This window comes from Anguilla rostrata, chromosome 1 (assembly GCF_018555375.3).
Source record: "Anguilla rostrata isolate EN2019 chromosome 1, ASM1855537v3, whole genome shotgun sequence".
NCBI lineage: Eukaryota > Metazoa > Chordata > Actinopteri > Anguilliformes > Anguillidae > Anguilla > Anguilla rostrata.
The window spans coordinates 68,783,499-68,810,752 of NC_057933.1; the positions used below are offsets into that span (position 1 = coordinate 68,783,499).

Genomic DNA, 27,254 nt, shown 5'->3' on the forward strand with positions numbered 1-27,254 from the left:
ACACATTTGCATACAATCGTCAGGACATGATATCTGTCCTGCACTTGCATACAAACACATGCATTAGGAAAGACAGTGGGGTGGGAATAAGACTCCCTTTGTGCCTGGTCCTCTGTCAGAAAAGCTCTTATGTAAACAACTACAGTGGGAGTTTTCACTGGACATTTTTGGAATGAGGGAAAAATGATGCATAGTCACATTTTGGTAAATATTTGTGTAACTGTTAACAAAGTCCAGTCAAACCCATTCGCAGCCTGACACAAATGGCCCCATAAAACAGGCAGTTTCCTCCGCTTCAGCTGATCCCGGCTTTTTTGTGTTGTTTCTGCAGCATGTGTGTGTTCATGGTTAACCCTCTCCTTTCACAACCTTCTCCTGTGGCAGTCTATCATAAGGCATGTGCATGTGCAGCGCTCCAGTCACTCCAGCAGGTAGTGCGCAAGTCCCTCACATCAATGGCTGAAACTCGCTTGAGATCATATGAACCTCACTACTACTGCACACGCGTTTATATTTTAACGATTTGGAATGACTTTTGTTTCTTAGTTTCGCTTGGCTTTCTTCGGGGTAGTCCGTGTTCACTGAGGTGCTGAGATGCTGACAAAGAGCGGAGATAAAATGCTTTGGACAAGGGGTGTGTAGAGACAACACTATCTGCATCTGTTAAACCAATCTATCTGGAACAGGGGGATGTTAGCACTTAAACTGGGGCTCGGTGTAAAGTGTTATAAGATCAGCGTACGGACTCTAGGGAAGCCTTCCTTGCGATGATGTAAAGAACTGTGGCTTTTGATTCCGTGTGTGGTCAGAGACAGTGTGAAGTGTTAATGGCAAATTTAGAGAATATAGTAACGATAAGCATTATTCAGTTCTTAGGAAGGCAATATTCAGTCATCGCATAGATTCAAGCACAATAGAGAGTTACATGGTTACCTTGTGAACTCAGGTGAACAGCCAGGAAGGTTCCAATGGTAATCGAAAATTCAATCAGCCATAGATGTATGTAAATGTGATGTAGTAGGACAAAAGCATGACAAAAGGACGATACCATCAGCGGTCTGTCCTAAGAAATACCTGTTTTACTTCTTCACTTCTGACGGGTAGCAGGTGTACACAAAAGGTAAAGAAAACCCTTTCTCTCTGCCTGTCTCTCTATCTGTCTTTCTATTCAAATTCCTGATATACGGCTTTATTGTGTAAAATAAAATGAACTTGACTGTGTAAAATTGCCCAAGAGCAACGTTAGACTTCCGAACGAATGATTTATTAAGGCCCTGGTGTTTCTCTCTTTTGTCTGCAGTAAAACGGCGATGATGGTCGGTTACCTTTAGGGGGCGCTGTGACCCTCCCTTCCCAATGGGTCCTGAGAAAGACTGTGCACCGACAAACACGGTACTGACTGATCCTGCGCGGTTCAATGAGAGACTGTGTAAAAAATGCGGCGCACGTTAATGTCTTTGACCAACTCATTTTGTTGCCAGGCTTTATGTCTGTGACTGTTTTGTGTCTCGGCCCGTATGTTACCCTGAGTTTATGTTCGCCGTTTGCATATTTTCTATGCGTGACGACGAAATAACTTAACTAAAGAGAAATCATGTGATGTGTGGACACGCGTGGCCGTCCTTAGAAACCGGCGAACGCTCTCTGTGGAAAATTCGGTATGCCACTGACACTCATCTCTCCCTGCAGATGATCAGCACGCCTCCCCCCTCCCCACCTCTCCCTGGCTCCCCCAGGCTACGAGGGTGCCATGTGCCCTGTCCTGCCGCCCCGCCCTGTTCCCCCTGCCCCTCTCCCCGTATGTCACCCCGCAACAGCTCCTGCCCTGTGGGGGCCCCTCTGTACCCCCCTCGCTCCGGCCACCTGGGACTGCCGGACCCCCAGCGGAGACACAGCTGGGATCCCGGGGCAGCGGTGCTGGGCTACCTGCAGTATGAGGATCTCAGGTAGGGGGCGCCTCTGAGACCCACCTGCCCTTTCACTCGTCAAATCTCTCCCAGTCTGTGGCTCACCTGTAATGTCTTTCTAATTGGCACACTGTTAATGGACTTCCCTTCGTGTGCTTACACTTCAGTTTGCCTTATCACACAACTGCCTCATCACACAACTGGCTCTCCAAGTTCTTATCATCATCTGCCTTATCAACTGCCTTTCTGACTACAAACTGTGTTCTCTCTGACTGCCTTATCACTCTACTTCTCTCTTGATTTGATAGATCCTGATTTACTGTGTACACAACTACCTCGTTGACTGACGCCCCCCCCCTTTTTCTTAGTATGCGTTTACTTCCTTGCCACCTCTCCCCATCCCTCCCTACCTCCCTGTAAATAACTGTAAGCTTAGGGTTGTCACTAGGTAGCTGTTCTGTAGGTGACTTAGTTAATGCACCTGTCTTAACTACTGCTTGTATTTTTGCATAGACTGCGTTGTTGCTGTTCTCGTTTGTGTTAGTGTTAAACAGTTTAACCTCCAGGGTCCAAGTTGAACTATGCGGTTGTTCCCTGCACTTGGACCGGTACTTCTCTCTAGGGTTTTCGTCATACTTGTTCCTGGTTATGGTTATACACTTTGTTGTACGTCGCTCTGGATAAGAGCGTCTGCCAAATGCCTGTAATGTAATGTAATGTAAATGAAACTAACACTGGCTAATTGCCTTGTTCTCTCACTATCAAACTGTGAATCACACATTTACCTTACCTCACTACTGTCTGGAACATATTCCCATTATCCGTACAGTAGTCTTCAAAATTACAGTGATGACTTTTTTTCCCTTGCTTTCAGTGTGATAACAGGTATGTCAGTGATAGATACTTTTCTTGGTGGCTTTTAAGTGTAGCTGTTCTTTAGTAAAAGCACATTTGATGTAATTAATGATATTACCATACAATATTCTTATATATTTGGCATAACCTACATATGTCACAGCAGTCCACAACATGCTGGACATTTCATTCATAAGCTTTGCATATCACTTCCCTTCTGTTCCACAGTCACATCACATGATAGTTTGGCATTAACATTTGATTAATGCATGAAGCTGGATATTTACTGAAGAGTTAAGTATCTTGTGAAAGAGTACAACAATGCCACAGCTGGGAATGATATCTGCAACCTTTGTGGCACAAGCCCAGTTTCCCAGCTGGTATGCTATACTGCAACCTCCGTGATGTGGAAATAGCACTAGCTCTTTTACAACAACATTCTTTATGGTTAAATGGCATTGAGCATGGTATTATTGTTTGAGATATGTGCATGTGATTTAATAAATAATCACATTACTGATCAATATCTGGTGAGTACATAGTGATTGTAATGTAACTCATGGTGTAGAGTTTATTGTTTTTGTGTGTGGAAGAGAGATGTCGGTCTCAATGTTTCTCGAGTTTTTCTACCCAACAGATTAATAAATACATGAGTTCCATGAAACAGTGGTGTTTTAGAGAGCGGAGCTCTTGTCCCTGTCATCAGAAGTGTGACGGAGTGTGCGAGATGCCCCAGGCGCCCCGCTGTGACCGTCTCGCTGAGGGGCCCGGGGGCTTCCTCACCAGGCTTTTTAAAGGGCCTCTGGGAACAGAAGTGTGCCAGTGCGTGAGCGGCTGTGAGGAAGAGGAGCGCTCACTGTCCCTATTGTGTGTGGAGGCACACGCCGTCCCCCCCCCCCCCCCCCGCTGCCCCATTGTCTCCCGCCACACTGAGTCCCATTGTCCCGCGCTGTGCCAGTGTTGCGCTGGCACCGCTGGTGCAGGAAGTCGCCCAGCAGGTTTGAGGAGACTGAGGGAAGGACAGCTGTTGGCAGGAGGGGCAGTCTGAGCTACGCCCAGCCGTGAAGACGTATAGGGCTGTCTTACCGCTGTGGACGTGCTCTCACCTTGGTGCCATTAGCAGCAGATGCTCCTGTGAGAACGAGTGCAGCTATTGGGCCGACGGACAGAAGAGTAACTGCCGAAGCTGTGTGAAGCAGGGATGGAGAAACTCCTTGTGAGAGTGGCAGTGGCTATAGCAGTAATAGGAGTTGCAATAACAGTGGGCATAGCAATAGCTGTTACCTGTGCAGCGATATCAGTGATGGTGACAGCTCTGGCAGTGGGGGCGGCAGCTGTGGTTGCTGTATCAGTGGTGTTAAGGTCTGTAGTGCAGTGGCAATAGCAGCATGGCAGGTTTATTAGGCATGTTGGGAGTGGTAGAGCACAACTGTGAATGCAGTAGAAGCAGAATCTGGGATCATTAGAGCTGCTTGCTGAACAGATTATTTGCAAAGACCATCAATCTTTCTCACCTGCTCTTTTGCTCCTTGTCTCATTCTGTCTCTGTACTTCTGCTTTTCTACCTGTGCTGTCCATTTCCCCCTCCACCCATTCCCATCCCCATCCCATCCCGTCATTTAATTTCTCTCTCTCTCTCTCTCGCTCTCTCAGTGTGAGTATGGGGGATCTGAACCCTGAGGAGTTAGAGAAGCTGGTGGGCGGAGCCCTGGGCAGGCTCAGAGGGCGGGACCCACGGCGCGCTCCAATCACCAACTATGCCCAGGATTTTGGGTCCCTGCTGTCTCTCACAGAGGAGGAGGTGGCCCCTGACCCACCGCGCTTCTCACTGCTAGAGGTGAGGTTTGGCCCAGACAGGTGTGATTAGGCCACCTGGCTGTCACTCAGACCTAAGCATTCTGAATACTATTTAAAAATGAAAATATGATACGTGCAGGAGAGGGCTCCAAGATAACTGAAAACAGTGAGTCAAACTGCTGGGGCTAATGGGAGAGTTTAACTTCCATTTTAAAGAATGTTCAGTGAGGAGCTGTGATTGGCTGCCTGAGTTTGTACTTTGGGCTATTGTCCATCCTGACTGATAGAACCATTAGGAACATTTGCCATGTAGGAAGTGTGATTGAAGTGTAGTCTCTGTGTGTCTGTGCTGAGACAGTGCTGCACAGTCTTTTTGTGCGTCTGTGCTGTTAGCCGCTCTGTGCAGTATCTCTGTCTGTCTGTGCTGTTAGCAGCTCTGTGCAGTATCTCTGTGTGTCTGTGCTGTTAGCAGCTCTGTGCAGTATCTCTCTGTGCTGTTAGCCGCTCTGTGCAGTATCTCTGTGTGTCTGTGCTGTTAGCAGCTCTGTGCAGTATCTCTGTGTGTCTGTGCTGTTAGCCGCTCTGTGCAGTATCTCTCTGTGCTGTTAGCCGCTCTGTGCAGTATCTCTCTGTGTCTGTGCTGTTAGCAGCTCTGTGCAGTATCTCTCTGTGTCTGTGCTGTTAGCAGCTCTGTGCAGTATCTCTGTGTGCTGTTAACAGCTCTGTGCAGTATCTCTCTGTGCTGTTAACAGCTCTGTGCAGTATCTCTCTGTGCTGTTAGCCGCTCTGTGCAGTATCTCTGTGTGCTGTTAACAGCTCTGTGCAGTATCTCTCTGTGCTGTTAGCCGCTCTGTGCAGTATATCTCTGTGCTGTTAGCAGCTCTGTGCAGTATATCTCTGTGCTGTTAGCAGCTCTGTGCAGTATATCTCTGTGCTGTTAGCAGCTCTGTGCAGTATCTCTCTGATCTTCCACAGGAACAGTCCAGCCAATTGCAGGGCTGCAGCGCCTCAGCTCCCTCTCTTTGCGACCCGTTGGCCGAGTCCCGATCGCAGAGCTCCGCCACTTGCCCCTGGCCACGCCCCCAGCCTCGGACCTACTCCCACTACAACGGTGAGCTCCCGCTCCAGGGTCACGGGGTCATCGGGGCCTTACTTTCGCTTTTCTTGGGAGTCATCATCTGGGCCGTCCTCCTTCCTGCTCTCACGCTGTCCGTTTTGGGTCCTCTCTCAGCTGGCTTGAGGCTGACAGGCTGGAGTCAGGCAGCTCTTGTTAGTGTGAGAAGCTGTGTGGCTGCAGCTCCTGTGCACTTCTCAGCAGGAACATGGTTTTTGTATCAGTGGGTGTGCCCGTTTGCTCATTTCCTTTAAATAAATGTGAGAGTGTGTGCATGTGTGTGTGTGTGCGTGTATGTGTGTGTGTGTGCGCTTGTGTGTGTGTGTGTATGTTTGTGCATGTGTGTGTGTGTGCGTGTATGTGTGTGTGCATGCGCTTGTGTGTGTGTGTGTGTGTATGTTTGTGCATGCGTGTGTGTGTGTGTGTGTATGTTTGTGCATGTATGTGTGTGCATGTATGTGTGTGCGTTCGTGTGTGTGTGTGTGCGTGTGTGTGTGTGTATGTTTGCATGTGTATGTGTGTGTGTGTGTGTGCGCGCACGCGCATGTGTGTGTGTGTGTGTGTGTATGTTTGTGCATGTATGTGTGTGTGTGTGTGTGTGCGTGTGTATGTGTGCGCACGCGCATGTGTGTGTGCAGTAATGCGGAAGTGGTCTTCCTGTGTTTGTTCTGCTGTGCCTGTGTCAGTCGTTAGCGTACAAAGACTGTGTGCGGCGTCTCCTGTCCACGTCTCCATCTCCGCTTGTTTGTCCGTTGCTTTTACTGCTTTTATAAAGCAGAAGCTAATTTCTCTCTGTTGTATTAACCTGGGTCTCGCTCTCTCTCATACCTTCAATCTTTATCTGCATGTCTCTGCTGCTGTCATTCTTTCTTTATAAATCTGTCGGGCTGTGTACCTTCTTCTCATGGGCTCTGCCTACCTCTCTGCCTGTTACATTTTTATTATTAAACATTTGACTGCAGCTGGTGGCCTGGGAATAGTCTGGTGACCAGGTGATGTACTTGTTATTCATTCTATTTCCTTATTGACTTTACCAAGGCCACTGTTTGCATGTTGGCTGTTCTTTTCAACTTAAACTATTGGGCACTGTTTTGCAATAGCATCAGAGGGAATTTTCATTGTGGACGTGTTTAATAACCGCCCTCTCTCTCTTCTTCAGAAACCTCTCTGTACTCTGTGGTTGGAGGCTCCACACAAAGGTGAGCAAGACTTTTTGCTTGTGTCTCCATTTCCTCTGCAAACATTTTCAGCGCAGTTCCGTCTCGCCCATTGTCCTACTTTTGTGGCTTTTATGAGCTTTCTGTTGGCTTGATCTGTATGGAAACCGAACTCCCGCTTGGCCAGGTTAAGCAATGGGCATTAAGTTCTGTAAGGCTATTGTTGAGGTTTGCATTAAGCTCATAGTGCGTGTTTTATGTCTGTTTAATTGATTTGGGTGCAGAGCAACAAGCATGTCTCTTTCTATTGGTTGCCGGCCCGTCTCCCCCACCCTCAGTGTGGATGCAGGCAGCGAGTTGGGCTCACTGGACTGGGGGACAGAGGAGAGAACAGAGGGACAGCAGGGCGGCAAGGAGGAGAGGGAGGAGAAGACGGGCAGCCCGCTCGGGCGCACGCTCAGCTTCCTGCGCAAGATGGCCGGGACTCGCAAGGTGAGAGAGCGAGCGAGAGAGAGAGAGCGAGAAAGAGAGAGAGAGAGAGAGAGAGAGAGAGAGAGAGGTAATCACTCCCTCTGACTGATGTGTATAGTGCAGAGAGATTGCAGCTGACTTTCTGTTTCGGTTGATTGGAGAGGGCTTGTACAATTGATTGGAGAGTTAGTTGTGCAGTTTGTGTACTTTTTCGCAGAGGCTGATGATGTTGAATACTTGGGGACTGAGCTAGGTTCCTCCTCTGGGTGTAGTCAATGTGGAGGAAACTGAGTAGGTCAGTGAGGTGATTGTGGTCTGTTCAGTAATTCTATTGAAATGCAGTTTCCTTACCCCTGTGGTTCTGGAGTTTAAATCTTCTCTGCTCGTAACTGGCTACAGGGAAATTGTCTCATAACTCAGTAAATATCAGCTGTCATTTCAGAATCACCATAATTTTATTTATTTTTTTGTTTCTTTGATCCTAAATATATTTAAAAATTTAGAGTTAGGGGTAAGAAATGATGAATTATGGGAGTTTGGGTATACCATTCACATTACTGGATGTTTTACTAAGAACTTTTAATATGTAAAAGATGTGTTACAGATTAACTGCTCCCTCTTTCAGCTTTAATGTAATTGGACTTTTTACATAATAAGAATACAGATATGTAATTATTGATACAGCACAGATATTGCATATTGAAAGTAACAAACTATCTTAAGCTGAAATAATTTTCTATATTAAATTATCGTTTTTATTTTAAAGTGCTCATGCCCTTGGTTACCTGCAATGTAGTACTGAACAAGATTTTGCATGGATGAAAGGGCAAACATAAAGTACTTAAGTTATCTCAGTTATTTGTTTTGAGACTGCCTCTGTGTACCTTGGACTGTTATCACTTTCTCTTCTCTTGTTGGCATGGCTGTGTTCTCTGGCCTTGCTGTTTGACGTGGCTCATGTATGAAGAAAGCGACATTGCTCCTGGCTTTAGTGCTTTGGAAAGCTGTATGTGCTACAGTAAACATACATAAAGAGGCTTATTGTTTTACAGTACTTTTTAAAATTCCTTAACTACTTCCACATGCTTTTCATTTTCAGAAGTATTTTTACTGTAGATTTTGTTCCATTTCAAATTATTATTTAGATTTATTGAAATTGCTGATGTTGCTGATGTTTACTGAAAAGTATCAAACTGTATTATGGGTTCATGAGAGGTGTATTAATAGTGTACAACATTTTTGGCACGTTTGCATGATTATTGGCAGAGACCAGCAGAGGGCAGTATTTATTCCATTATTTTCCGTGAAGGCGCTTGAAGTTCACAGTGAAAAGATTGTACAGGATGACAGTGTCGTGGATGGAGGAGAAATCAGGAACCCAGTAATCTCTCGTCATCAGACTTCCTGTGAATTCATTAGGGCATTGCTGCAGCACTGTCTGATGACCAGCAGTACTCAGCACCTCCCCGCATACAGAATGTGCAGTCAGGCTCTGTTAGAGCACTTCAGCGATGCGCCTTGCCATGTGTTTGAGGTTGGGGGTGCACAAGGAGTGAGATAGGTACTGAGTTTGACTCTGGCTCTGTATGAAGTTCTTATACATTTTAGGCACCGCCACTGTCCAAAATTGTGTTGTCCAAGTTATTTGAATTGCCCTTCTGTGCATTGTCTTGCATATTTATTTACTCAGCTCATAGTATTATCATGGGTGACTTTGATCTTTTCTATTCTCTCCTCTGCATATTATTATTATTCGGGCAGGTCAGATTCAGCTGTAATAGCAGTGTTGCACTGGGGGGCTGGAAACCTAAACCCTCCTGGTTGCACGTCTTGTTTTCTCTCGGCACATGTACCATGTAATGGGCCCGGCTGCATCCAGGGTATGTTCCTGCCCTGTATCGCATGCCTGCTGAGTTCACATCCAGCTCCCTCTAAAACACGACACAGTCTCTGCAAATTATTGAAGCGTGAGCTATGTGTATGCAATTATCTGGGGGACACACGCGGTGCATTCTGTACAGTTTAACGGTATCTCTGTATGGTTTCTCATACATGGATACATATTTCCCTTGTACACCTCAAAAATCAGGCAGACAGCAGTCTCACTTTCTGATGTGACAAAGAGCGGGGAAGAGTGGAAGTTGGCATGATGCATGATTATTGTTACGCATCGTGGCAAGTCAGGATGTTCCAGCTCCCGCTTGCCTTCCATAAATAAACAACGCCGCAAAGAAATGCCTTTTGTTTATTTTATTGCGTCACAGGAAAAGCGTATTAGAAGAATAAAAAAAAGTGGCCGGTCAAAGTTCTTGTTTGGCTTCTAAGAAGGAGGAAGTTTCCACCCTGTGTTCATCCCCCCCCCATAAACCAAGACTAAATGATGAAGATCAGCAGTTGCTGAATCATTTTATGTGCGTCAGTTCCCATAGCTGTCTATTTTCACACTAGCGCCCGTACAGAGAGCTGTGTTTGCAGCGGTACAAACACACAAACCAGATTCCTTCCGATGCTGTATTAACAACCGGTATATAGTGGCTGGGTGAGAGGTATTTAAACTCAATATTGAAAGGCTCCAAGCCTAATAGTTATGAACCACCTACACCACACTGCAGCTAATGAGAAACAGGCATTATAAATCATTGGCAAACTTTTTTATGTCTGCAGTATCTATACCACCCACGCCTGTGCTGGAAACCATGGAGTTAAAGTATATGTACTCCTCTGGTATGGTACACTTGGCCATAAGCCAGGGACTATTTTCCATGCAAGGAGTCACACAGCATACTACGAGAGAGCTAGCACTAGTGGGCGTATTATCCAGTGGTATCCCAAGGAGCCCGACATACTCTAAGTCACAGTTAGCATTATGTCATGAACCAGGCTGAAGCTTCTGATGTCTTAGCTGTGGGGCTCAGTCTGCACTGCAAGTGTCTTTAGGGACTACACCTCCCAGGAGCCCCCCTGGGGCTCAACTGGGTCCTGCAGTTTTGGTCCCTCCTTTTCCCAAAATGTGGAGACTTGTTGTGCCTGACTGTAACATTCTGTACTTAACACTACCAGTGTGGATTAATGACAGGGGAAGGTTTCCTCCCTGACAGAAAGAACAGTGAAGTCTTTAGCACCTCGATCTGTGGTTTGATTGTGAAATGACATCAGTCGTCATGATTTCCTGTAATGGAGAAGTTGATGGTTCAAACAGAGGAGGATGTTTCCAGACTGTGTTACAGAAAGACCAGCCTCTTCTGTACTTTTCTGTGCTGCAAGGGTGTCTTTGTGTATGCATGTGTGGGCCGTAATGGGCCAGGTTTGGGGCCTTGCAGGCTTGGTGTTATGTGGGTAGCAGCAGGTTGACACGGAACGACGTTGGAACGAACGCAGACTGTGTGCTGTACCTGGGATACCAGCATAGGCTCTGAGCTCATATCCCTGTCCCTGGCAAACACAGACACTGTGAGCACCGTCTGACAATTCTCACTTCACAGGAACAAGCGGCAGGAAGTCAGCAAGCTGGATCTTGTGCTTGTGCGCGGTTGTGTGTGTATTTGTGTGGGAAGATCTCATTTTATATCTGCTTGAGCGTATAACTATGAATATTCTTAAGTTTGTGGTTATGCGTAACTGTGTCTTTGTCTATGTCTGTGTATGTGTGTTCGTGCGCGCGTGTGTGTGCGTGTGTGTGTGCATACATGCTTAGTGTACTCGTGATTCGCAGGTTTGCATTTATGTATGTTTGTGTGTCTTCATTGCTATATCAAAGCATTAGAATCAGTAGGTTGCATAACGCTGATATTGTACCTCTGTACTTGTCACTTCACCCACACTGGACTCAGCTTTTTGCATTACGGTCTGAAAGCCCTCTACAAGCTGTGTGTTTTGCAGCAGCTTACATTTCACAGGGTAGCTCAAATTTGCTTTGTCTTTCCCACCTGTGGACCGCTGTTAGTGGGTGGATAATTCCAAGGTATTCCTTGTAAAAATTGCAGGAGCTTGTGATTCACCGCCAAGCTGACACTGACCACCCCTGCACTCAGTTAGTGGTCAAGTGCTAAGCAGATACCATTACAGCAAATACTGTGTATTTGTATGTTGTGCATAGCAATGCTAGAAAACAGGCTTTAAGAACGTTTTGAAAAAGATTAGAAGTGCATAATTATGTGTATAATTACACAAGGTGATACTGAGAGCCAGACACACTTATTATGCACACATAGAAGGAGCTAGCACACATCTGGTCAACATATGTACCATTGTTAAGTGTGTGTGTGTGTGTATGTAGATTGCTGTCTCTCTTTTAGTTGTTTGCTGTTTAATCAGACACAGACAGCACTGTGTTGTGTATTTTGACACCTATGTTTTTAGAATTAAACTGCTTAACATAGTTAACTGTTAAATTTTGAATAAGTACTTTTTATGTCTCTCTGAGAAGCTTTTGTGAGTGTGGCATATAGCTTACTTTGTCTGTAAAAGTTAGGGTTAGGATTAGGGTTCTATTTCACTGATGTGTGAATGTATCCAAATATCCAGCACACCATGTGCTATACGGTGTCCTGTGTGTGCATACGTGGTACCCCCAACACCCCCCCCCACCCCCGTCTCCCTGTGTTTTCCTTCCTCTCGCTGTCTGGCCTTTTTCGTGTGGCGTGGTTGAGTTGCATCAGCAGGAACAGCCTCTCTGTTGCCTCCTCCTCCTCCCACCTCCTCCCCCTTCCCTCTCTCCCAATCAGATGTCTCACTTAGAAGCAGCCCAAAGTGCACGGCCGGCAGAGTGAGCTGAGAGCTGTTCGTAGCGAAGCGGATATTTAACATAGTAAAGACTGCAGTGAGCTCTGTATGGCCAGCGGCAGAACAGCAATTTTGAGTAAATTTACCCAGCGTGATTACAGGTTAACCACATCTGTCCACTGACTCCCACCTCCCTTCCACTGGCCTCTCTCTCCTCTTCTTTCCTCACCCCTCTTTCCTCTCTCTGTCCCCAGATTCTTCCTCTCCTTTCACTGTTTTCTGCTTCTATCCTGTCTCTACGCAGTCTCAGCATCCCTGTCTTTTTATCCCTCGTTATTTGTCTCACTCCATTCTCTTCCTTCTTTCTCTCTCTCTCTCTCTCTCCCCCCTCTCGCTCTATCTCCATCTCCATCTCTCTCTCTTTTCTCCCTCTCTTCTCTGGCTCATCCCTCTGTGTGTTGCAGTGTTTGTCCTCCCCACAATGCCTCTTTATGAGCAGTGCCGTGTGACAGCGAGTGCCTGTCAGTGAACGTGTGTTGAATAGCAGGTCTATGCAGCTGGCAACACCTGGCCATGATCTTAGAGGAGCACAGTGAGATCCCACACACCTCCTCTCAGCTGTGGAGAGCACCTCCGGTTCCACCCTAGCACTGCAGCTCAGCTGTAACCCATAGCAACTGACTTACAAAGGGCTGTAGAGTTTTAACAACTGGACTGCAGCAGTGGTAGAGCAGCATATACTGACTGAATGTTAATACCAGTACAGTACAATTAAAAAGATGTATGTAAGTGTTTGGACAGTGACACAATTTTTGTTGTTTTGGCTCTGTACCCCAGCACAGATGCTGGGTGTCTTACCTGGTTATGCTCTACCAGGCCTGTACTGCAGCCATCCTGTTTGTTCCTGGGGCATTTTGCCTTTGGTCTTGTCTTCAGCAAGTGAAATGCATGTTCAATTGGATTCACAACAGCCAATCACGAACATTCCACTTTTAGGCCCTGAAAAACTTCTTGGTTACTTTAGCGGTATGTTTGGACTCATCAGATCTGAGTAGATAAGACGTTTCTGTACCCTTCAGAATTAATTCTACCGCTGCATTCAGTAGTCTCATCGTCAGTGAAGCCAAGTGAGACGGTTCCAGTGGCAGCCATACATGCCCAAACCATAACACTACCTCCACCATGTTTCACAGGTCAGGCTTTGCTTTGAATCATGAAAGTCCACACTTTCCTCTTTCCAACACTTTGGTACAAGTTAATACTCATCTCATTTGTCCATAAGACATGTTCCAGAACTCCTTAAAAAAATTTAAACCTGGCCGTTCTGTTCTTGAGGCTTACCAGTGGTTTGCATCTTGCAGTGAACCCCCTGTGGTTATGCTGGTGTAGTCTTCTCTTTATGGTTGTCTTTGCCACATTTATGCCTTCATGCTGAAAAGTATTATTGATCTGTTCAACCGTTGAAAAGGGGTTTTTCTTCACAATTGAAAGTATTTTTCAGTCATCCACTGCAGTGGTCTTCCATAGTCCACCAGGTCATTTGCTCTTGCTGAGCTCACCAGCGAGTCCTTGCTGTGATCGATTTATTGTGATTTTACAACCTCATGATTTTTTGCTTTACTGGCATTGATGCTTATTTTGGTCCTCATATTGATGGACAACAGCAAAAGACTCCAAATGCAAATGCCATACCTAGAATCAACTCCAGACCTTTTGTTTGCTTTCTTGTGCATGAACTAATTACACGAAGACACACAGCTGACCAAGAAACCACGGGGGCCGCCAGTTGTCCCATTACTTTTGCTCCTCCAAAATGGGGGAACTATGTACAAAAAGGGCTGCCTATACAGATCAACGTATATGGATGTAAATACCCTCTACAAGCTGACAGCCTGCATTTTAACCTCATATTTATTGTTTCATTTCAAATGCGACGTGCTGAAGTACGGAGCTGAAACAACAAAAATGTGTGTCACTGTCCAACTGCTTACACACTGCACTGTAACTACGGATGTATTGAAATATAGCTCTAGAATATAGCTCAGTCAGTCTCTTTGTAGTCTGAGATGCTTGCCTACATTTTATATGATATTATTTTCATTATAAAATGAGAATCGTAGCACTGCAATAGAGAATGCTGCTTGATAATATTGTCAAACAAACAAGCAGATAACATTAATTATGGAACAAGTCGTTTTAATATGTGGAGATTATAAAAATGTCACTCAAATGTTATTATTATTACGATCTGCCTGGGCCATTGGTGCCAACTTTCCACTGAGATGCTATAAACGTAGACTTAATAAGGTGACAGTATTTACAATAACTATCATCATGTGGATGGTTTTGACTCCATTATTAAATATCAAATTGGAACAAACATTTCAGGCAAAGAAAATGTCCTATTTGTGCTTTAAGGATATTTTGCTGAACGACTGACTAAAAACTGATCAGCTGTCATGCATTATAATTCAGCTAAGGTGAGTGTTAAACGGTGCATTTTGTATTACTGCAGTAGTTCACCAGGTTAGGACCGAGCTGTCGCGCTGATGGCTGGTATTTCCCGTGGCACTTGAAGCAGCTGTGGGCGCCATTGGGTGTGTCCAGGCCTCCACCAGAACTGCATTCTGTACCCAAACAGTTTTATGACCGTTTAAGTGAAGACCAGCTCAGCACTTGTAGATGAGGCTCCTGCGGGGCCAAGCAGGCCAGCTGACACGGGCCGTCCCGGACCGTAACAGACAGCCACTGCTGCACTGCAGCTTTGCTCCGCTCAGCGTAGCGGGGCACGTCCAGGCCTGTGGGGCCAGCAGGCCTCCCCGCAGGGACCCTTAGGGGCCCGTTCTGATGCTATGCCCAGCAATGCCTATGGCGCTGGAGAGCCCGGGGCTGCGGGTTCGAATCCCAGCCAGGGCACTGCTTGTTGATCTTGAAGGCCCATCCTGAAGTATCCTGTTGCTGCATAAACAGGTTTACTGTCAAAGAGGAGACTTGTGGGTTAAAAACCAGGTAAAATTCTGATCTCATCCAGCATCCATCAATCCACAGGCAGCCTTGGGGTGGGAAGAGCCCAGAACCTTGTGTTGGCCCAGGGGCCTGGGTCCAGTCGCCCTGCTGTACAGTAACGGGTGCCGCACTGTCTGTTGAGAAGTGTGAGATAGAGACAGAGACTGGGGGACGCTCATAAGGGTGGGGGAGAACGGAGCAGGCTGTTGTGAGCTGTAAGGCCGTGAGCTGTGCAGGCTGCTTGATGTGGGGCCGGTGACAGCGATTAGCACTGCGACTGAACGGTGAAGAGCACACTGATGAGAGGGGGAATGAAGAGACTCTAAATTACTGGGCGGAATTCCACCCCCGGAACAATTTGTCTTCATTATTATTCTAATGGGTGGTTATATTTATCTGAGGTGAAAGGGATGGGGGGGGGTGGGGGGGTTGAGATGCAGAAGGACTTTTCAAAAGAGGAGAAAGAAAAGAAAGTGGGAAAGAGAAAAAATGATTTTACTACCTATTTACATGTTCAGGAAAACCCACAGTTAACTGAAGAATGATGAAGGCATGGTAGCTAGAATGCAGAAGGACTGTGAATAATTATTTTAAACAGCACCTGTAAAGCATGGCACAGATGCAGTAAAATTGTTTGAGAAGGTCCAGACCGTGTAGATGTAATATTTCGCAGTAAAAATACATAAAGGCTGATATCTTTTAAGAAGAGACTTTACAGTTCCTGGAAATAAATCCATAGCTGGAAATGTAAATGCAATTTCAGCTAAAAGTCTTGGCATCGTTGGTCTCTAGTGACACATTTAGAAGGACTTTGTGTCCGTTGTGTAGTTTTTTTTTCTGTGAGGGAGAATAATTCATCAAGGAAACAGTTGCCAGCAGTTCTCTGGCACAGAAGTAATGTCAGAACTGAAGTTCCCAACAGTTATACAAACAGAAACAAAACCGCAAAATGAACTCAGGGAAGCACATGGCCACATTTTGGGTCATGGAATTATGGGGCAGGGGTGAGCAGGGTGAAGTTGCTAAAGAAACACATTTTGGGTGAATTTATTTCATTGTCCTCCATTCAAGGGTTTAAGAGTGAGCTAGAGAACATAAATTGGTGTAATATGCTAAAAAGACAAATGTGTACACTCATGGCGCACCAGATCACACAAGGACAGAGAGTTACTTTTGTTGGGTACACATGCACACATGGAGAGTGAGTTTTGTGTGGGCCCGATGGAGGGTGTATATGCTCGTACAGAGAGAAAATTACAGAATAGTGTTTTTTTTTTTTGGCTGCGAGTGCGGTTGTGGCACAGGGCGTTCCCTCTCTCTCCCTTTGCTCTCTAAATATAGACCAGGGTTCTCTCGCTGCCTCCTGCCTCCACTTACCTTCAGCGCATCCCTTTTCTGCCTTTCTCCCACATTACTGAACTGATTTAAATCTTGTAGCCTACATAATTTCAGTTGTTTAATGTTTTGCTGACGGATTAATGTTTTGCTGACGGTAGAAACTTTTTTATTTTTCCGAGCGAAGAACACGCAAAGTAAATTCAGCTGGCATCGGAAATATTTATTAGCTTAACGGGCTGCCAGCATTGCCTGGATTCTATGCTAATTTGACCATGACTAAACATGATTCTTAGCCGTGAAATAACATACTTATGTGAACGAGAGATCCAAGGTCCATACATTTCCCACTCCGGAATATTTCGGGCTAAGAAGTATATGTTTGCCACACAGATGGAGTAGCCTCAACGTTAACTGCGTCTGTGAGCGCTGTTCAATCAATGGTACATTAAGGTACTGGAAACCAGAATCTTTACCGCAGCTATTAGCACACTACATGAAAGAAGCAGACGTGGCCTGCCCATCTCAACATCGCTATAGAGAAATACTCAGCAAACCCGCACCTCGAACCACTTCATTATGCAGAAGGCGGTGTTATTTAAAATAAAATACGAGCTGAGATTTTTATTGGTCTTGAACTCTACCAACAGAGTCTAGAGGTTGGCTCATGCAATAAGGATACGCTGCTATTGATCAAAAGTATGAAAAGGGCTGGTTTAATAACTTCTAACCCGCCCTAGAGGGCGTGGCTTTGTACGAAGTGGAATTTCTGCGAGACATACCTACTCCGAGTTTCCTGTATGAAAAAAGTGAAGACCTTGCTCCGGCGCATCCGAGAGAGTCTCATATAGGATAGAGAAAAGTTAACGGGTTATTATCCATGGTGTAATTCGTAGAATTTACCTAACCCGTCGCAATCACTAAGCCGGAATTAAATGAACTGGCGAGAAGACTGAAAAAAAACACTATACGTAGCAAATAAACAGTTGGGTATTAATCATATTTACTAGCTAATTTTATTAGCTAAAGGAAACCACGCTATGTCCCGTGTTACGGATCCTCTGCCAAAAACACGACAAGAGAGAATGAGAGAAATTAACTTACGGGTGAGTAGGCTAAACAAGTGAAATTAAATACAGTTTAATGTTGTTGTTGTATTGTCAGAAATCTATGATGGACCTGTAATTCTGTTGGGGTTGTATTTTCTATATCTGTGCTTTGCGGTATTAATCTATTTATAATAGCCTATTGATGTGTAGCCTGTCTGTGTATGAAACATTAAATGTTATTTAGAATTTTCATCTGTAATGGGAATTCCCCATCGCGCGTGGAGGTCGATGTATTTTACGAGTGGAAAGCAGAGGGGGTAGGCTACGTTCTTTTCAGTACCATGTGTACCGGTTAATGTGTGTATTTATAGATAATGGGCTATGTAATAGAATTCTCTGTGCTATTACTTCGCTTGTTTGCATGAGGTTCTGTGGACTGTACATCACGAATGTATATGCTATCATATGACGACCGTACTGCGCGTTATGTAGCCAGCCAGCTCGCTAATTAGCAAGTATTTGTGCAGAGGTGGAAGTTATTGTGTAGCACAGTAGCTTAGCCCTTACGGACCCCGAGCACGTTGTGGATTTTGGAGAAAGCGTGAGGGGAGAGTGACCAAGGGGTCGCGGGTGTGTGGCATCGGATCGGGACGAAGTTTGAATTGAGCACTCTGTTTTATTGATTTTCCGCGAGAGAAATTGCCGTTCGCTTCCCTGAACAACCGGTTTCTTTGAAAGTGCTGTTACAAACATTAGTTTCAATATCAGCGACAGTAAACTGCAATGTAACGTGTTCGAAGCATGTGTATAATTGTTCCAAGCAAAGGTCACGTGACGTGACTCGTGTATCCTCAAAACAGCATTCAAGTTCCTCAGTATCAATTTATGATTTCTACACAAAAAGTCCGACGGTCTGCCCGTTTGTGTTTTTGTGATAGGCTAGTGAATTTGACCTATGTTACTGAATGTGTTATCCTACTGTCGCCTATTTTGAGATCATGTAGGGATTTGCGAATAAAGTTGATTCCCCATTTTCATGATGATTGTTCATTGCCAACCGTATTTAAAGATCAGTAAATACAATAGCAGTAATCTGAATTAATTTTATTCAATCATACGGCAGATGACAGTAATGTAATGGCTGATTTAGTGTTCCACACACACGACCTTACTTTTATAGCACTGGGATCTTCATATGTTTATTGAGTTTTTCAAGGGCACATTTTTGTCCAGATAGTAATCTTTCCACGTGACCTTATGGAGTTTTATTGAAGAAGGATTTGTTTTATAGATACTGCTGCCCTTTGCTCGGGGCACGGGCATGACAGCTGGAGGGAATTTCCAGCACACAAGAAATGAGATGTTTGTTAAGATCGATATGAGTGTGGATTGGCTGTTTATGCATTTACCTTTTCAAAATGGCAACCCAAATTTACTTTGTCTTGTGTTTGAGAACTGTATTAGTGGCAGTGTTAGTATTTTTTTGTAGTAGAGCCACTGTGTGTGCAATGTTGATTTGTCAGTTTAACATTCAACTATGTGCATTACAGGGAGTGGGGCTGGGGTATCTAACTGAGATACTGATCAGTTTAATCATTTTTGTATGATTGTTCGACCATTGCTCCCTGTGTGTGTGTGTAAGTGTTTTTCTTTTTTCTTTTTACCTTACTTGTTTGTTTTTGGGGGTTCAGCCCTTGTTTTTGCCTAGTTTTCTCATTTCTTTTTTCTCTGCCAAGCATCTTTGTGACAGTGTCCCTGTAACAAGCGCTTTACAAATCAGTTTGGAGTGTGTGCATGTGTTTGCAAATGTGTGTGTGTGTGTGTGTGTATGTGGCTGAGCTATTGTGTGATTGTCTGCCAGTGTGTTGAGAAACATTTGCTTCTTCTTTCTGTTTCCTGTTTTTACTTCTCAACCCTCCTTGTTTTTTGAGTACTTTATATCCCCACCAGCCTGTCCTCTCTTTTCCTTTATTTACCAACCTTCCCTCTGTCTATGCACTGCTTGCCTCTCACTGTGTCCCAGCTATGAGACAAATCTGGAGCCCATCTTCTCTGTTTTCCTCTTCTGTCCTCTGTTCTCTAAAGACATATTCTCTGGAAGGAGTGTTTCCTTCTTGGTGAAAGGCATTTTCCTGTGAACTGCCTTTCCGGAAGCTTGGTAAAATGCAAATCATGCTTGGAATGACCTTTCGTTTTGATCTCAGGTGTGGGCACGGCGTGCGTGTGCACCTGTGCACACTGCTCTGATACTGCGTTCATCTGTGAGCGAGAGATATCGACGTCTGAATATATGTGCTTTGTGTTTGCTGTGGTTTCCATGGAAACTCAAGTCTGCATGTTTGCGGGGATATTTTTGTTTCGCAACTGATACTTTGGAGATGGCGTATATATCCCCATACCAGAGGACTACTTCCAGGAGCGCTGTGACACCGTGCATAGCATTGTGTTAGGAAGAGCCAGGAGTGGAGAACGACGTGTCACCTCTCAGCAGGAAGAAATGGAATCGCATGCCTCTAGAGACCAGTGACACAGTCAGAAGAGAGCAATGCGGTGGAGCCAATGGGAAGAATGAGTGGGGGGGGGGGGGGGTGGTGAAGTGAATCTGTACAGGTGCAGAGGGAAGTGCTGCAGAAAGATGGAGGACAATGCAAGTGTACTTAGTGAATTCTAATGGTTCACTGTGTGGGAGTGTGTGTGTGGGTGTGTGACCAGCAACTATGTCAGCAAGCGAGAGAGAGAGGGAGAGAGAGAGAGAGCGGGTTTGGAGTACAGGAAGTGCTGGTGGGTAGTAGCTGTGACTCAATTTGGGCAGAGAGTTCACTGTATATAACAGTGGGATTTTTATTCGCTTCACCAAATGTAATGGAGCTTTCCAGTGCTACCTTTCCTCTGGGGCTAACACACATGTGGCCACACACACACACGCCCATACACACACACTCACCCTCACACAGACACATATGCACTCACACACATACACACCCTTGCGCACACACCCAGCTGAAGCACATTTTATATGTAAGGAAGGTCATTATCTCTCTCACACTTTCTCTCTCTCTCTCAGTATCTCTCTCTCTCTCACAGTCTCTCTCATTCTCTCTCTCTGACTGTCTGCAGTCACATGGATGCCACGGTCAGTCCAATCTGATTTTGTGTGTGGGAATATGTGGCGAGTGCTTCCAGTACTCGAGCCATCTTTACTCCCTTTAGGCAACACTGCAGATGCCACACGGCCAGAGCGGTGCCTGTTGAAGGTTCACCGCTGGTTAGCGGATCTGCTTTAACGCAGTATCACCAGTGCTAGCGTACTCTGACCCCGCCATACCAGCCCAGCAGAACTCTTGTCTCCATTCCCCCGGAGTAGAGGGGGAGATTCTGTTCTCTGAATGCACTCTGCCCACCCTGAGGGTATTAAACACAATGGGGCTGCCCTCGGGGCAGGTAGGTACAGCGCAGGACAGAGTGGGATTGTGTCCAGGGATACGGGGGGAGGGGATTCCTGAGACTGCATAGAGATAAACAGTAGCATGTGCTAACACAACGCTGCCATTGTTACAGTGGGGGAAAGGCTTTTGCTGTCTGCCCACTCGCATTACCAGCAGGTAATAATTATCGTACTTCTATAGTCAAATCCTGTCCATCCCTCGTGGATCGGGGGTCGGGTTATAGTTTCATGTCGTTCATCAGCTGTTGTGTTTCCTGCAGTTTTTTTATTCAGTTCTATCTGTAGAGATGTTGACCAGTTAAATCCACTGGAGTCCCGGAGGTATCACATTGTACTGTCCAACAGACGCTTCTCTATGACTAAACAGTTTGGTCAATGCTAACTATCCAATGTGTTGCTAAAGCAGGTTTACATATTACATATATTAGTAACTGATGAATCAGATATCACCTTGAAACCTTGAAGCAAAGATGTCCTTTCTGACTGATGTGTGTAGGTGGCTGAGTGTTTGTGTCTGTGAGTCAGTGTGTCTGGATGCGCAATTGGTAGTGAGTCAGTGAGTTTCTTTGTGCAGTAGAAGGAGCCGTGTGTGTGTGTGTGTGTGTGCGTGCAACGTGTGTATTTCACATTTGTGCGCCATGCCTGTGTGTGTGTGTTTGCTCTTTATCAGCATGGGCTGCTTATTGTGAGCTGGGAGAATTTACATGGAGGACCTTTTCTCCCTCTCAAGTGTCTGACAGTTGGGTCCACACACTTGCAGAATGGATTTGGGCTGCGGTCCTCACCCAGTCACACTGTGAGCCAATAGCAGAACTTTCCGGACTGATGATGTGTTATTCCGCTAGAGCGTTAGCTTCCAGCAGACATCCGCCGGTGCTTATCTCCTGACCATGTCCAAACCTTAGCCTTGGCCTGGAGCCATGATGTGTGGAAGAGAAGCCTTTCCCCCACAGTACTGGTGGGATGTGTGGGGTGTACCTATTCTAGGCCACTCCCATGGTAGTTATACTGAACTGCTACAGTAAATATGGATATGGACATGTTAAATTCAAGCTATGTAATCTCCCTGGTTAAAGCATACAGTATGTTAAGCAAGTAAATGTAAAACTAAAAACAATGATAATAATTCTTCTGTGTGGCTAATTGTAATCAGACTGGCATTGTACATCGTACATCATTCATGTTCATTAAAGCTATGTACTCTTAACTACGATCAAAGGAAGGAGAAAATCCATTTCCCAGTTTTACAGTTGCCCTTTCTATATTTGTGTGCATAGTTATGTAGAGCTGGTTTAGAGACCAGATGCTGAGTCACACTTACAATGTTCTTGACCAACTGGGCATTTGTCAATTTCACGCTGATGATACACTTGGATCTGGAATGAGGCCACAAAGCAAAACTAGTGAAACTGAGCGAAGCTAGAAATTCCGTTAATGCGGGAATACTTTTGAGCTAATGGCAGTAAAACTGTGGCACGAAGAACGTGATGTCAATACCAAACGCCTGGCTAAAATATAACCCATTTTTGTAGCCAGTGGTGAGCTGTATTTTATCCTTACAGCCGGGGTGGGGTTTTATGATCGAGGGGGGGGGGGGGTGTTGTTATTTTAGCACTGTCTCCTCCCAGGGTGAAAATCTGGTGTTCAGGACAGCGGCTCCACACATGGCTGCCCTGGCCAGTCGCTCTGTATCAGAAATCCTGCAGTACTCACCGCCTGGCAGGAAACGCCTGTTTCTCATAGACTTCAAAAGAGCCCTACGACACCTAATACACTACGTACTCAAAACAATCGCCCTTCCAGGCCACGTACTCTTGATCTCTTCTCGATTGGAATTAGTTACACAAAGAGGTGTTATTCGGTGAGGTCTGTTTAAAAAAGCCCGGTCTGCCCCTCTGTAAAGCGTTTGAATGCTGATTTTGCGGAACAGGTAGAGATACTAACCGCTTTTTTTGTGTGGTTACAGCATTCTCTAGCTGCCTCGTTGACACACCTGTTTCACCAATCTTTTGCTCTCCTGTTACCCCCTCTACAATGTGTCTTTTCAGGCCTGCAACCTGAGAGCTTGGGAAAAACGCAATGAGAGAAAGGAAGAGAAAGAGAGAGAGTGAGGAGTCCAGTTACATGGAGGTTAGGGAGGTTAGGGACAGATAGAGCACTCCCGCTTTCTCCTGAAGTAGATTAAAGCACTGAGACTCTCACAAAAAACTAGCCATGAGAAAGGTGTACAAACATAGGGTCAATCACATGGACATGGTGTTGGTGTGTGTGTGTCTGTGTCTGTGTGCGTGTCTGTGTCTGTTCTTAGTGGCATGCACACATTCCCTGTCGCATTCTACATGTGATTTGTGTGTGACATGCGATTGTAAAATTGGCATTTTATGGCTGTCATTTGTTAGGTATGATCATTCATTTCTGTGACACGTCCAAACAGCCTAACAGCTGAGTAGACAGACAGTGAAAGGAAGAGATCAGAGGGAGGGAGGAGATGGGAAAAATGTGAACGTGTTTGGATAAGATTTAGAGGTTTGCAGACTCGGTAGCAGGAGCTAAATTCCTAACGCTTTGATATTTTTACTGCATTGTTTGCCTTCGCTGGGTTTCTACACAACTATCAGTAGTCTGGACTCTGTTGTCATACATTGAGCCCATTCAAACCAAAGCAGTTATCACTGACTAGCTGGGGAAATGGCAGTATTTGAGCCAAGCATGGAGGCTAAGGATTTATATCCACATATCCAGGTTTGCTATAGTTGGAATTGCCACATAATGCCCTGCTTAGCTAATTTTCTCTTCTGTTTTTATCAATTTATCTGTTATTACCAATTGTAAACAAATATGTATAATAAATGGATTAAAGATCAGCTGCAGATGAGGTGAAAAGAAACATTATTATTTATTAATAAGTAAATAATTAGATATTTATTATTGGTTTATTGTTGCTAATGTTACCGAATCCTTCCAGACTCCATAGTGCGTCAGTTATGGTGTTTAAAAATCTTGAATACGCTGAAAGGACACTGGAGAATTAGTGCATGAAATAAGAAATACATTTTGTAGATTATTAGAAGGAGGAAGAAAATCATGCTCTCAGCAAGAGTCAGGTCAGCTGAGAGCTCCACAGGGACCTGAGTTGTGGGAGAATAAACTTATTATATCAATCTGTACTCAATTTGTAACAGCCTAATTCTTTAAAAGTGGAAAAATATCTTTCTAGTAATGGAAGGCAGCAGTGACCTCTCTTGCGTTTCGTAGTGTGATTCAACGTGTGGCCAAACGACATATGTGAACACCATAGAGCTAAAGACGGACACTGCATAGGAAATAAAGCGTGATTCTCGTGTGAATTCAAATCAAACCATCTACGCGTGAGGCAGACTGGCTTATGCTTGACCCGGGGAAGGGGAGCCCGTTCCCATTCTGAACTTATATCGACGGTTGGCCACAAGCCCTGGCGTCGCCGTACGATGCACACGTAGTACTTTGACCTCACATCTGGAAGCCTCATGTATCCCCATAGACTTCAGTAGAGATTTTCTGCATCTTTATGTTGATGCCAAGGATAAACAAGTTATATCGAAGCCAAGGGTAAACGGAAACAGTGTATCTTGCTGGATCGTGACATAACCGAAATTAAAATCTAATGTAGTTGTAAATATTGTTTTTTTTGTATTTCACGATGTTACGAACAAAAAAGGTATACCGTTCCCCCATCCCCCGTCTACCCTTGGCGTCAATATGAAGATGCTGAGGGTTTCTATTGTAGTCTATGGGGATACCTGGGCAGTCCAGAAGTGATGCCGAAGGACTCTTTGTGCATTGTACAGTGACGCCACGGCTTCTGACCAAGCGTCAGTACACGACGAGTTGGGATTGAGAACACGGTGGGAAGGGAACACATGCTCAGCGTCTCAGCCCTTACAGTGGACCGTGGTATTGGACAATTCAGTGCGTAATCCTGAAGGATTAGCCCAGATGACTGCGGCTTGCATCACGCTGTTTATTTGCTTAACAGATGTCCACCTCCGGGGTGACGTGCGCTGCTACACCTTAGACCATCTGTCACTCACTCACACCTGGAGCCGTCGAGACGAGGGACCATGGTCAAGGGCATGTCCGAGAAGCATGGTCCAGTGCTCTAACTGCTGCACCATGTATTTCCCAGTTCCTATTTCCCATAGTCCCAAAAGTTGTTTTATGTCCAGGTTGTACACCAGTACAATATCTGACAAAATGTACTAATTCAGTGTGGCAACCTCAACTGTAATGGAGCCATTCTTTAGGGAGGAAGTGCCTTCGTTTGTCTAGGGCGGTACTGATACAGAAAAATAAGTTTAACAAACAAACAAGCCCGTTCGGGAGTGTATGCTTGTGCAGGGTCGTCTGTGAGAGCTGGCTGGTGGCGGCTGACAGATCACAGCCCGGCATTAGTGACGGCTACAGATCCCGCCGCACCGCCACAGGAAGTGGCCGCGCCAAAGGCTTGCCCATAGAAAACACCCTGGGTGAACTCTGGGACCCACAGTGCACTGTTCCTCTTTCATCCCGCCACCTCCGCTCGCGCGTTGTTCTGGGTCAGCTGATGAGCGCGGCGCCTGGTCAGGAGCCTGGACCGTGTCCCCCTTCCTCCCCCCTTCCAGGAACACGCAATGGAAAGAAAAACTCAAAACCTGAAAAACAAGGTGGATTTGCGGAATGAGAGGGAAGGAAGGATTGGGCCAGAGACAGACGGAAATTAAATGGAGACAGTCACCGAGACCAAGTGCAGCTGTGCACTTGGCCCAAGATATACAGGAAGGCTCAAGTTTACTAAGGGTGTCATAAGTGTGTTAGTGTGTAGAAGAAGACTGATTCCCCCCATGTTTTCAGCAGCAGTCCCCACTGTTCATTATGCGCTGGCCATTGCAGTGACAGACTGTTTGTCCGGCTTTCTTGCTCTAGTATTTTTTTAAATGCCGCTAACGAACTTATCCTCGTTACCAGACACAGGGGGGGTCCTTTTGTGTGTGAGGCCTCTGACGCACACAGGTCAAAGGGCGCCAAACTGTGTGTTGGCGGCCATCTGTCTCTTGACGGTCTGCAGGTCCACATGAATGCACAGGCTGACACACATGTCACATAATCATATGCAATGTAGGGACACATGAAACACACTCAACCAACGAAACAAATAAATTCACACACACACACACACACACACACACAAACACACATAGAAACCACAGATAAACACACTTTGTGGGCGTAAAAAAATAGTCATTTTGGCTAAATTCACTTTCCTGGTTAAAGTGACCTGCATTCAAAGGCAAATAGATCACTGAATACAGCTAAGCTCTTTATGTAAGATACGCATTTGTCCAAAACTTACTGTTACTCACATTCTGTTACCGCAGGGATAGATGCATCAGCAGAGATACCCGTCTCCTCTGGTTCCCCCTTCTATCACGGCTCACGTTTTCTGCCCCCCTCTCTCCGTCTCTTTTTGCCTGATGCCCTCATTGTTGGGCTGTCAGCACACACTGAAATCAGGTTACCTGCCCGTCTCCTGTGCTTTGTCACTTATCCTCTCCTTTGCTTCGTTTTTTTTTTGACCACATCACCCTCTCTGGGGCGTCTGTCTGCTGTATCTGTTTCTCCATCTGTCTCCCCCCCTCCCCCCACTCTCTCTCTCTCTCTTGCTCACACACACACTCATGCATTGCTTCTTTCACAGGATAAGAACATGTTTGTGCTATAAAAGTATACATATATATATATATAGCAATAAAGAAGCAATGATGTCACAAGTGCAGGGATATAATGATACACCACAGCGTTCCCAGTGCATTCTGGGCTACCAGCACTGACCAAAACTGTCTTTCATCAAAGAGGTTAACTAAGCTCTACCACAGCTTCATCCGAGAATAGATATATGTTTTTTTCGCATCTCTCAATCCCTCACTTTCCAGAACAATTCTCATTTTTGGAGCTCCTTGCCTCTTTCTCCCTTTCCCCTCCCCCCTCCCCCTTCTCTTACTCTCCCTCTCTCTTCCCCCTCTCAGGTCAGGTCTTTAGCTCAGCTGCTGGGTCTTCTGAAAGCCGCCCTTTTACTGAGCCCCCCGGTAGGATGACCCTGTGCTCCGGGTCAAGGTGCAGGAGGAATGGCGAGAAGCCCAATCGGGCCCCTGTGTGTTTTCAGTAGAGGCCTCCTTCGTGCTGAAAGGTCCTCCGTACGTGAACACAAGCAGGGCCTGAGTGCAGCCTACCTGCAGCCTGTGCGGCACTGAGCTGTAGCACATACTGAGCTGTATCTAAAGGATGACTTTCTGTCCGTGTGGCGTTCGGTAGCTGGCACATATGACGGGTTTATCCGGTTTTGGAACCCTGTCACGATTCACTGAATCACCCTTAATGTTT

The 27,254-nt window shown here is 45.5% G+C and overlaps 1 protein-coding gene across 5 annotated transcripts in view; it reads left to right on the top strand.

Moving 5' to 3' along the window:
• The window catches only part of LOC135264529 (rho guanine nucleotide exchange factor 2-like), a 63,806-nt gene that overhangs the window by 3,267 nt on the left and 33,285 nt on the right, over window positions 1-27,254 (top strand). For 3 of the 5 annotated variants that reach the window (XM_064353241.1, XM_064353253.1, XM_064353244.1), the window contains exons 2-7: window positions 1,301-1,392; window positions 1,690-1,946; window positions 4,416-4,599; window positions 5,535-5,670; window positions 6,833-6,872; window positions 7,169-7,322. In XM_064353241.1, coding sequence (XP_064209311.1) covers window positions 1,357-1,392; window positions 1,690-1,946; window positions 4,416-4,599; window positions 5,535-5,670; window positions 6,833-6,872; window positions 7,169-7,322 — 807 coding nt within the window. In that variant the 5' untranslated portion in view covers window positions 1,301-1,356. Of the gene's footprint in view, window positions 1-1,300; window positions 1,393-1,689; window positions 1,947-4,415; window positions 4,600-5,534; window positions 5,671-6,341; window positions 6,666-6,832; window positions 6,873-7,168; window positions 7,323-17,147; window positions 17,471-27,254 lie in introns of those variants that run through there. The other 2 variants (XM_064353267.1, XM_064353258.1) reach the window with 2 other exon arrangements.